The sequence below is a fragment of the Silene latifolia genome, chromosome X, assembly GCF_048544455.1.
Source record: "Silene latifolia isolate original U9 population chromosome X, ASM4854445v1, whole genome shotgun sequence".
Lineage (NCBI taxonomy): Eukaryota > Viridiplantae > Streptophyta > Magnoliopsida > Caryophyllales > Caryophyllaceae > Silene > Silene latifolia.
The window spans coordinates 262,781,847-262,794,245 of NC_133537.1; the positions used below are offsets into that span (position 1 = coordinate 262,781,847).

Below are 12,399 nucleotides of genomic sequence, written 5' to 3' on the forward strand. Positions count from 1 at the left end.
CGCAACTTGCCCTTACTCGACAGAGTAAGGGCTACTCGATAGAGTACCCCAAGACTTATAAATACGGAGTATTACGGATAGTGACTTGAGACGACGAGTGCGGCCCAACAAAGATCTCCATCTCTTGGTCTTTTGTAAGCGGTTCAATACATAACTTCTGTCGGAACTCAACTAGGAGGGATGCTAACTCTTCCGTGTGTTCGGCAGGTAAAGTTTTGAGAACACCAACTATCCGACGGAACTCGACCATACGTTGCACAAATGATCGTTATCGACGTAGCCATATATGAATCCTCAATGACATTCCCATTCGAATCAAGCTCGGAAGTAAAAGCGAGACATCGTTTATCATGGTGACAATGTTACTATAAGAAATTATGTTTACAATGTTATCAGAAAAACAATTATCGTAACAAGTCAAAATCCATCGTAATAATGTTTTCGAATCAAACCTCGCACATTCGCATTTGCGTGTCCATTATTTAGCCAACGATCTACAATGTACTTGCTTGGTATTCGCCCAATTCCTTTGCCCTTGTACACCCACAGAATATGCCTGCAGAGTAATCCAATTCTTTCGAACAGTTTACACTCGCATCATGCGCATCGTCGTGCTTCTAAGGTCCAACCTCACCTTGAAAATTCGTCTGTCTCAAAGATCGATTACATGAATTATGCGCACATGCTCCTCCTTCTCAAAGTCATCAACACCACATGAATCGGCAGCCATTACTTCTTCTTGAAACACCTTGAACACAACATGTGTGTATATAATAGCGCCATGCTTTTCTATAGGTAATTCTGTCTTAAGCTCAAGGAATGAGTGGTCATTTGTTATAATCATCGCACCTTCGTGTATAGCGCTTTCTTTGGTCCATAGCGATTTGGGAAGTGGTTTTAATGCAACAAGGATTCGCAACAAATTATTTATGTAACAATGAAACAATGGAATCTTGTAACATACACTGTTCCGGCATCGTAAGGAATGAAAAAGAGTTGTTTACCTCATCCAAAATTCGACCAGTGTACCAAAGTGATTCTCATAGCGCTTGAAAAACAAATTTGTACTTTTCGATCGCATTGCGTTGTTCTTAATATGCGCCCAAGGCAAGGTCACGATGGTAGGCGGGAATCCAATGGTATCGTCGTCGAACATTGTAGTCAACCAATCATTATCTTCGGCTCCAAATCGAAATGACCTTCTCGCCACTTCTCTTCGAACTCCGACGGCTCCATATCGGGTCCCAAACAACGGCGTTGAAGCGAGCAAGGAAGTCCGTGTCTGCAGAGTGATCTTGAACCAACTTTGTCTGTGATCTTTTGTGTAATATGCCACATACAATAACGATGCCTACCTGTCTTGAAAAGCGAGAAGGAAAGCTGTTGTATGCGGTCATAATAATGAAACGCAAGTCGAACGTGATATTGACCGTGATAGGGAAAGAGCAAGTGAGTAAATTTAAGTAAGTCTCATTCTGATAACATTGTCACACTATTACCTTCTTTATGCCAGGGCATTGATCCGTGATCATGAATGCGCTCTTTTTGTCCCATGGCGGTCAAGAAATCCGAAAGGTCCATTGGAAGGAGATGTCATCCTCGTGTAACGAGAGACAACCGCAAAAACAACACCGACTTTTCGTGGTGATTAACACTGTGAATGGTGTAAAAACCATATCATACTTGTTGGTTCCGTAAGTAGGGTCGAAGCTCACAGCATCCCCAAAGAATGAGTAGTTTCTAATACATGTAGCATTAGCCCAAAAGAACTTTGTTAGACGGTTTTGCGGATCAACATCATAGGCGAAGTAGAACTGGGGTTGGGTTGCTTTGAGTTTCTCGAGTCGATAGATGAAAATGTCAGCATCTCGTAACCCAATGTAGCACTTGATATCTCTTTGAAAGTTCTTAAAATCTATCAATGTAGCACCGATATTTTCATACCCATTGACAAGTTCCTTAACCTGTCTAAAGGTCAATCCAGCGCCAATATTCAACTTGGAGTTGTCCAAGATAAGCGTCTTCTGGAACATATCAAGGGATCGTGAAATCTTATCGAGATCTCTGTTACAGACAGAGGTGAGACGATGATTGTGGACTTCAGAAAACTCGTCAATCATAGTTGGGCCATCAAGGCCATGTAGAAGGGCAAATCGACGACGCTCGGCATCCATTCTTGTGATTTTAACTCGCCGTGTAATCGTGTACTAGCGTGGACGAACCATCACCCATATTCTCATCATCCTTGGTTCTGGGACGCTGTTTCGGTTTAGATTCCCGAACCCTCGACGATTGCGGACTACGAATTTTTTGTGTGCAACACCACCTCGTAGTGTTTTCGTCCGTGCTTCCGAGGGGTAAATCCACATGCCCGAGCATAAACCTCATAGAACTTGATTCCAGCCTCAAGGGAGGCGCGCACCAATGGTAGGTCTAAACTTGTGCTCAACCACACGCATCCAACGCTCACCTCCATTAGGCGTGTGAGATAGAACAAGCTGATTATTTGGTTGAGGATTGGGTTGCTCTTGCACAATTGGCGTAGAATGGGGTTGAGTGTGATTTGAGTCATGTAATACAAAAAGGAAAATACGAGTATTAGTGACCGAAATACAACGGTGGTATTACAAAGAGTAACATTGTTCTGGTAATACTAGTACTATGACAATGTAGTGACATAAGGATGGACGGGAGAACAGGAAATATGCGAAGAGGTTGGACTACAATTTAGAACAAGAAACTAAAGTACATTGAAGTAACAAAGAGAACAAGAGGACATCCGAAGTGGTACAAAGATATGTTATATGTGCAATGGAAATGAATATATGTGATTGTGTTGATAACATTGAAATTGTAACAAGTCGAGCACTGTAAGCATTGATGAGCAGTAAACAGGAATATACGACAGGGGGAACAGGAATATACAAGACAGAAAAGAGGTCAAATATAATGAAATTTGACCTAAATTGAACGAGAAAATCAACAAATACAAGAATATTTGACCTATTATTTAAGACAAAAGCAACTACGAGTATAATCAAAGGAAAGGAGACCGTAAATTGAAGTAGAAGTGAACGGATTTCATTAAAATTGAAGAAAACAGAAAATCGATTAACCTAAAAACGAAAAGCAATAGAATAAAGACAAATTAATCAAAATTGACGGAATGTGACGATAAAGCAATTGCGATTGTAAGCGAAGCGAGAGGAAAACGCAAATATGAAAATTCGATAGGAAAAACAACAAATACAAGGAGATTGCACCTAATATTTAAGACAAAAGCAAATACGAGAATAATCAAAGGAAAGGAGACCGTCAAATTGAAGTAGAAGTGAACGGATGTCATTAAAATTGAAGCAAACATAAAATCGATTAACCTAAAAATCGAAAAGCAACGGAATAATGAAATTACAATAGCGAATCATCAGCGACATAGAATCCAGATGAAATCGCGAAAAGGAAAACCGAAAACGAAAGGATTACGGAAATTAATTGTTTTGCATGTTAATGTCGGTAGAATCTGCATCCATTGTAGCAATGAGAACCTGGAAAACACACGAATTTGATTGATTTGTGAATGAATTGATAAAAGCGAGTAAAAACGGGAACCTAGGGTTTGTTTGCTTGATTCGAGAGGATTATTTTCGACTTAGAGAGAGAGATAGAAAGCGAGGAAAGAGACGGAGGAGAGAGAAAGCGAATTATGAGGGGCGGGTTTGAATTTTTAGCTTTTATACGTTTGTTATAATTTCTGAGATTTAATCTCAGCCGTTGATTAGAGGTAGATCTAATGGATGAGATTAAAATGCTAGACTCACCTAAGATACCTAGACTCACTTGATGCAATTTCTATATATATATATATATATATATATATATATATATATATATATAGAGAGAGAGAGAGAGAGAGAGAGAGAGAGAGAGAGAGAGAGAGAGAGAGAGAGAGAGAGAGAGTTAGGTTCTTGTAAGTTTTGTTTCTTATGGTGAGTTTGTACTTACAAATCTCATCCATTGGATTATATTAGAGATAAATGACCAAGATCTAATCTTATCTGTCATATAAAAGCACTATCATTTACTTATTTTCTTTCTCTCTCTTCGTCCGTCAAACTTTCATTCTCCTAACTGTTTCCCTCTCTATATTTTCGCCTCTTTTCTCATCGCCATTCATCATCTATCTTATTATAGTGTAATTCTTAGGTTCTTATGTTTTACTCTAATTTTCTCATTATGTTACTTTTTTTTATTTTTATTTTTTGGACCACTTATTTTTCTTGTGTTACTCTGTTTTTTATTTTTTACTTTAATTTTTTTTCTTTTTTTTTTACCTCTTGTTATTATGTTGTTATTGTGTTTTTTTATACTTTGATTTTTTTTACGACTTTGTTTCTTTTTTTACCACGTGTTATTGTGCTGTTATTCTGGTGTTATACAATTTCTGGTGTTATTGTGATGTTATTCCGGTGTCACTTAGATTTTTTTTACTACTTAGATTTTTTTACTCTTTTTTTACCACATGTTATTGTGCTTTTATTCTGATGTTATTGTTATTCTGGTGTTATTGTGATTTTATTCCGGTGTCACTTAGATGTTTTTTACTACTTTGATTTTTTTACTCTTTTTTTTACCACATGTTATTGTGCTGTTATTCTGTTGTTATTGTTATTCTGATGTTATTCCGATGTCACTTAGATTTCTTTTACTACTTTGATTTTTTTACTCTTTTTTTTACCACATGTTATTGTGCCGTTATTCTGGTGTTATTGTTATTCTGGTGTTATTGTTATTCTGGTGTTATTGTAATGTTATTCCGGTGTCGCTTAAATTTTTTTTACTACTTTGATTTTTTTACTCTTTTTTTACCTTACTACTTTGATTTTTTTACTCTTTTTTTTTTACCACATGTTATTGTGCTGTTATTCTGTTGTTATTGTTATTCTGGTGTTATTGTGCTGTTATTCTGGTGTTATACAATTTCTGGTGTTATTGTGATGTTATTCCGGTGTCACTTAGATTTTTTTTACTACTTAGATTTTTTTACTCTTTTTTTACCACATGTTATTGTGCTTTTATTCTGATGTTATTGTTATTCTGGTGTTATTGTGATTTTATTCCGGTGTCACTTAGATGTTTTTTACTACTTTGATTTTTTTACTTTTTTTTTCACCACATGTTATTGTGCTGTTATTCTGTTGTTATTGTTATTCTGGTGTTATTGTGATGTTATTCCGGTGTCACTTAGATTTCTTTTACTACTTTGATTTTTTTACTCTTTTTTTTACCACATGTTATTGTGCCGTTATTCTGGTGTTATTTTTATTCTGGTGTTATTGTTATTCTGGTGTTATTGTGATGTTATTCCGGTGTCGCTTAAATTTTTTTTACTACTTTGATTTTTTTTACTCTTTTTTTACCTTACTACTTTGATTTTTTTACTCTTTTTTTTACCACATGTTATTGTGCTGTTATTCTGTTGTTATTGTTATTCTGGTGTTATTGTGATGTTATTCCGGTGTCACTTAGATTTCTTTTACTACTTTGATTTTTTTACTCTTTTTTTACCACATGTTATTGTGCTGTTATTCTGGTGTTATTGTTATTCTGGTGTTATTGTGATGTTATTCCGGTGTCGCTTAGATTTCTTTTACTACTTTGATTTTTTTACTACTTTGATTTTTTACTCTTTTTTACCCCGTGTTATTGTGCTGTTATTCTGGTATTATTGTGATGTTATTTCGGTGTCACTTTGATTTTTTTACTACTTTGATTTTTTTACTCTTTTTTACCACGTGTTATTGTGTTGTTATTGTGATTTTATTCTGGTGTTATTAAAAAACTCATAAAAAATATTTCCAAATTAGAAATGTAAATAAATGAGTAAGACACTTAAAAATGAAAAATGAAATAGATCAACAAATGATCGAGGTGGAGGGACTAATCATCTTTCCCCTAATTCCGTGGTAGCAACATCCTATAAAACATGAATTAGTTGATGAATGACGACATGGAGGTGATGAAGCCACAAAATTTATGAATATCATTAATTATCTATCAATCAACCAGAAAACCAAAGTAGAGTAAATAAACCTTCCATGTTGAACAAGCTGCTTTGTAGAAGGAACATGGTCGAGAGCCAGTCCAAACTGCTTTCTCAAATAATATTATTGCTCTTCATCATTTCTTTCTTCTTTGAATATATCTTTCTTCTTCTTTTAATAAAAAAGAATAATAAAAAAATCTATTGGAATGGCACCAGAAGTAAGTATGAAGATTAAAAATGATACGGAATCTGGATTAATAACAAGAAATTTCCTTGGTGACTGTTATTTCATCCAATCCAGAGAGTTGGATAGCAAAATCACAAGCAACAACACTCGCACCATCAAGCCTGCATTAAACCCGAGACTATAATCGCTCCACGGCGCACGAACAGCCATCAATTGCACTCCTCGTTGCGACCTCAGAACTGAAACAAAGCCGCCATGCTTGCCCACCATCGATCAGATCGTTAACCACCAATTAAACCACCAAGGCAGTAACCCAGATGCGAACTCGAATATGAATACGAATTAGAACCACCAACTCACATGAGTCCCGCATCACCATTAGAACCACCACGAAATCTATTTCCCTTCAAATTTAGCGTTGAAACTACAGATTATAATTTGTAATTCCCCAATTTCAAAATTCAATTCTAATGATTCAATTTCTTAACTTAATTTCCCCAATGTAAGATTATCCGAAGCATGAAAACGACAATATAGAAATAAAGTAGTATATAATGAATACAACAGAAGGAAAATAAAGAGAAAAAGAAACGTACATGAATTATGTCGGTGGTGAAACGAGTGGAATTGAGAAAGAGGGTAAAAAGGAGTTTCAATTGGATGAACACATAAATATGATCGATGGGAAGAAAGAAAACAATGACTCAAAGTTTGGGATAATTGAGAGCTATAGATTCCGAGGTTTAATGGTGGATAAAACAAAATCAAAGTGAAGTAGGATAATCGAGAAGCAGCCCTGGGATTGGAGTTTCAGACCATAATCAGTTTGTTTTGTCGAGATGTCAGCATTCTTTTGTGTTTTGTTTTATTTTTACAATTTTTATTAGATTCAATCTCAACCATCTATTCCCCTTGATTTGTACTGTGATAACATTTGTAAATCTCTTACAGGTTCACAAGGGTATACTTCGTATATTTAATCAGTTGATTAACGTTTACCTAATAACGGTTGGCTTGCTAGAAAGTTTGACGTTATTATCATACAGATGGCGGCGGTGATCAACCTGGTCCCAAAAGTCACACCTATAGGATGTGTTTGAGAGATGTGGTTATAGAAATATGATCACATTGATGCTTAATATGACTAAACAGTTAGTCAATGTGTTGATGAGACAATTATTTAATAAAGATTAAATAATATTAGTTGAGATTTAATTAATCGTGAATTAAGTAAATTAAATATAATAAGTTATATTTAATTAAATGTATGTAATGTTAGCTTGGATTAATTAATCATTAATTCGTAATTAAATGTAATCAATTATATTTAATATCAACAAGTTGAATGTGTCATAGTGGTAATAGTGAGGTACACAAACCAAGAGGTCATGGGTTCGATCCTCACTAGATGACAATTTAACACATTTTATACATTTTTTGTAAAAACCGAAAAAAAAGAAATGGACCTCTCTTATTTCGGTTAGCATATGGGCCGGAAAAATAAAATAAGAAAATCTACCCTAATCATCTATATACTCGGTTGTATAGGGTGATGAAGGACAAAAATTTTAACCTAATTTTTCTACTCATTGCTTTTGCCTCTTCTCATCAGAAAAAACACAAAAACCTAAATTTTACAGAAAATTTTGGATCGATTTCTAGCATAATCAGAAGGGCATATCTCATATCGTCTTGGGTGCAACTGAAAAGCGAATATCTACTTTGATATTGTTCTTAGGCCATATTTGCTAGGACCGAAGGTTATTTCTGAATCCATTATTTTGTTTATGTATTTTATTTATGACTTGTGATCGTCTTAATTAAATTCGTTATAATCCTTCAATTTTAAGGGAAGTATACAGATTATTTCCCACAAGTGGTATCAGAGCAAAGGCCACGAATTTTAATTTTGATGATTTTCATAAAAATTGTATGTAAACTTTTAGGGTTTCCGAAAAAAAATTAGGGCACGACTGTTTTTTTTTGTTAATGCCTATTGAAAAAAAAAAAAAAAATTTTTGTTGTTACTGTTCACGTGCTACTGTTCACAGGGGACAAAATTTTTTAAAAAAAAAAATTTTTGTTTCGGTTTTTACAGATAAAACCGTGTATAAAATAAGAAACATGCTTGTTTTGTTTTTCTTTGTTTATGCCGAGACCAAATAAAAAAAAAGGATTTTGTTTTTGTTTTGATTTTGGCCAATTAGTTATTGTGAAACGGTTCACAATTAAAAGATACCGAATTATTTTAAAGCAGTTTAAAATTTTGACGGATTGAATTCATATTACAAGTTTAATATGGATTAAGATTGAAATTAATGTGATTAATTGAGGAATTGTTACTTAATTTGATTTAAATAGGTGGTTTGGATAAATTAATCAACATAATTAAGGAATTGTGTCATGTATGTTTAATTTATTTTAGTTGATGCATTATATTTTATTTTTGTTGAATGAATCGATTGAATGAATTTAATTTACGTATTTTTGCAATCGGTTGTAATACTTAGTGTGGCCTTAGTCAAATTATGTTTTCGTAATGAAGGAAACATAATTTTTAATGTAATTATGAGATCTCGAATCTCCTTTATTTTTCTTTAGTTTTTGGGTTTTGAAATTAGAATGTAATAAATAGGTTTATTATGTAAATTTTATTTATTGTAATTTTCAAAAGAAGACTAAAGATGGAGATTGGAGCTCACTCCCGCTACATGGATCAAGATGGAACATCAAGACAAGCTTCTCGGGTCCAAGGAGGATTCCAAACTTGTATTTATTGTTCATTTTAATAGGATAGGCCACACTAGGACTTTTACTGTTTTTACGTTTTTCATTCTTATTGCTTTTCATTCACATGTTAGTTTATGCATCATATTCCGCCTAAAACCAAACCACCTACTAATAAAATGCATGAAAATTGACTCATATAGGTTGTATGTTAGTTTTCATGGACATACAGATGTCACATACTTATTAAGCCATCACCTTAGTTTATTCATTCACGCATGCTAGATATTAGTTCACTTAAAATGAATTAAAATAAAGTTGATGGGATCTTCTTCTAAAACGGAAATTGAGATTAGTCTTTATAAGGGCAAACAACTATGAATCCCTTCTTCGTCGGTAGGCATAATATGACCCCTTCTACGTTGGGTAAGTAGTTGTGTTGACTTAGTTTATCTCAACATTATAGTCCGAATAGTTTCTCGTGATTATGATGGACTAAAAGATAGAATTTACAGAAATTTATCGACCAAGAATTCTAACGGTAGAATTAGTTAAAAGGTTAGCTTATCAATTTACAGAGAATTGAGTCTTGGAATCATTTATATAATTCTTGAGGGAGGTCAATTGTATAAATGCATGAGTCTTCGCGTTATAACAGTATTGCATTAGACTTAAAAATCAAATCGATGCATAGGCTTATTATTCAATTTTCTTTTCGCAGTGTAGAACACATTAATTTTACTGGTACAACAAATGGCTGGAAATAACGAAATCCCAATGCCAAGTGCCACACTTGATCGCGCGTCCTGGCTGAAAGTTTTTATGGACAACATGAATCAGTTCACACGTCTGAAAAATGACGGGTCCAACTTTGCGGACTGGGAGGCAACACTACGGATTGCTACCATTGCTGACGGTAAGCTCAGGTACTTAACTGAGCCAATACCGGTAAACCCAGGCCCCAATGCAGGAGTCAACGAGTCACTCGCTTATAGTGATTTCGTTATGGAAGCGGGTGCGATAAAGAACGTACTCATCTTTGCAATGGAAACCAATTTACAGAGACGCTTCATTGCCCAAGGTGCAAACAAGATTTTCACCACGCTCACTAACGAATTCTCAAAGGCATCGAGAATCGTTACTTATGAGCATACCCGTCGCTTCTTTGATGCGAAACTCCAAAAGGGCCAACCGGTTAGCCCACACATTCTTAACATGATTGAGAATGTCGAGAAATTGGAGGCACTTAATTGCAAAATTAGTGAGAGCATTGTCATTGACCGAATGCTTCATTCTCTTCATGATAGTTTTGCCCTTTTCAGGGCGAACTACTACATGAATGACTTGAAAAAGAGTCCTCATGAGCTACACTCCCTTCTTGTACAGACCGAGAATGATATGAAATTGAGTGGGAGCATGAAGCACGATGTTCTCACGATTTCCAATAAAAGTAAAGGTAAGGGCAAGGCTCATGGCGACCTAACTGTAGGTAAGCCAAAGTTCAAGAAGCCAGGAAATGGTAAGAGTGCGCCTGGTGAGACTAGTGGCTCACAGGGCAAGGCAAAGAGCAAGGGCGGTGACATAGAGTGCCACCATTGTCACAAGACTGGACATTGGAGGAGGAACTGTCCCGTCTACCGTGAGAACATCAAAGCAGGCCGCGTCGTTCCTATTGGTATGTCATCTTATATTCATATGATTTAGATTAACCATGCAAGTTTCGGAACTTGGGTACTTGATACTGGTTGTGGTTCTCATCTGTGTAATCATTTGCAGGGCCTAAAGAACATCATACCTCTCGAAAAAGGTGATGTGGACCTGCGAGTCGGGAATGGAGCACGAGTTGCTGCAGTCTCGAAGAGAACATACGCAATCCAACTCCCTAGTGGTTTTGAGTTATTTTTATAACTATTACTATGTACCCAGTTTATCTAAGAACATTATTTCAGTTTCCGTACTTGCTAAAGACGGTTTTGCATTTTCAATAAAGGATAATAGCTGTATTTTCTTTTTATGAAATGATTTATGGCAAAGCAGTTTCCATGAATGGAATTTACATCTTAGATCAAACCACGGAAGAATTACACATGAATAATAAGAAATTAAAGGTTGGTGACAAAGATCAAACCTATCTATGGCATTGTCGAATGGGACACATAAATGAGAAACGCGTAAAGAAACTCGTCGATAATGGGACTATTCCCGCATTCGAATTTTCTACATATGGCACGTGTGAATCATGTCTCATTGGCAATATGACTCGAATTTCCTTCAAAGGTGTTGGAATGCGCGCTAGTGACCTATTAGGACTCATACGTACTGATGTTTGTGGACCTATGTCAATTACCGCTAGAGATGGCTATAGATATTTCATCACTTTCACGGATGATTTGAGTAGATACGGATATGTCTACTTAATGAAGCACAAAAGTGAGTCCTTTGAGAAATTCAAGGAATACCAGAATAGGGTACAGAACCAACTGGGTAGAAAGATTAAAGCACTCCGTTCAGATCGGGGTGGCGAATATCTTTCAAATGAGTTTGATCAACACCTTAAAGACTGTGGAATCATTCTACAGTTAACTCCACCTGGAACACCACAATTAAATGGTGTGTCCGAACGGAGAAATCGAACCTTACTTGATATGGTTCGATCCATGATGAGTCACACGGTAGTGCCTGATTCATTATGGGGTTATGCTCTTTGTCACCATTTGCTCTTATACTTAACCGAAGTCCGACTAAAGCTGTCGACAAGACTCCATATGAAATGTGGAAGGGAACGGTCCCCAACTTGTCCTTTATTTGGGTTTGGGGCTGCGAGGCTTATGTCAAGTGGAGACACGAGGATAAGATCGGCCCGCGATCGGTCAAGACATACTTTATAGGTTATCCAAAAGGAACATTTGGTCATTACTTCTATTCGCCTACCGAACATCGAGTTTTTGTTGCGGCTAGTGCGACGTTCTTAGAGAAAGAATTTCTCGAGAATAAGACAAGTAATAGAACCTTCGAGCTGTCGGAGATTCCAGAACCAACAACCGAGGAACGGATGGTGGAAGTTGTTCCTCCAACTGATGATACGGTTAATATTCCTGAGGAACCTAGGAGGCCGGGTAGAGTCTCTAATCCTCCGGACAGATACATTGGTATGGTCGAGGAGAATGACGTTTTACTCCTGGAGAGTAATGAACCCGCTACCTATAAAGGTGCCATGACCTATTCCGACTCAAAGCTATGGCTCGAAGCCATGCAATCCGAGATGGACTCTATGTATGAGAATAACGTATGGAATCTAGTTGATTTACCTAATAAGTTAAAACCTCTACAGTGCAAATGGCTTTACAAAAGAAAGCGTTCTGTAGACGCGCAACCAGATACCTATAAGGCACGACTAGTGGCAAAAAGTTTCACTCAAGTGAACGGATTGCATTATGATGAG

General features: G+C 36.1%; 1 protein-coding gene and 1 long non-coding RNA gene across 2 annotated transcripts; both read right to left on the minus strand.

Moving 5' to 3' along the window:
* Nucleotides 1-478: 478 nt before the first annotated feature.
* Nucleotides 479-2,174, minus strand: LOC141620029 (protein FAR-RED IMPAIRED RESPONSE 1-like). The gene is made up of 3 exons (XM_074437006.1): nt 1,674-2,174; nt 668-748; nt 479-556 (listed from the first exon to the last, which is right to left on the minus strand). Exons 1-3 carry the CDS (start codon nt 2,172-2,174, stop codon nt 479-481), a joined length of 660 nt encoding a protein of 219 aa, XP_074293107.1.
* Nucleotides 2,175-5,852: 3,678 nt separating this feature from the next.
* LOC141623946 (uncharacterized) lies at nt 5,853-7,083 on the minus strand. Its single transcript, XR_012533741.1, has 2 exons — nt 6,827-7,083; nt 5,853-6,634 (listed from the first exon to the last, which is right to left on the minus strand). It is a non-coding gene; the product is annotated as an uncharacterized LOC141623946 (long non-coding RNA).
* Between the last annotated feature and the right edge of the window lie 5,316 nt (nt 7,084-12,399).

Coding starts and splice junctions, on each gene's coding strand:
- LOC141620029 (XM_074437006.1), bottom strand. CDS start 2,174: ATGGATGCCGAGCGTCGTCGATTTGCCCTTCTACATGGCCTTGATGGC. Junction 749..1,673: donor GAACCAACAAGTATGATATG/GTTTTTACACCA, acceptor GTTGTGTTCAAG/GTGTTTCAAGAAGAAGTAAT. Junction 557..667: donor AGCATGTGCGCATAATTCAT/GTAATCGATCTT, acceptor ATTACTCTGCAG/GCATATTCTGTGGGTGTACA.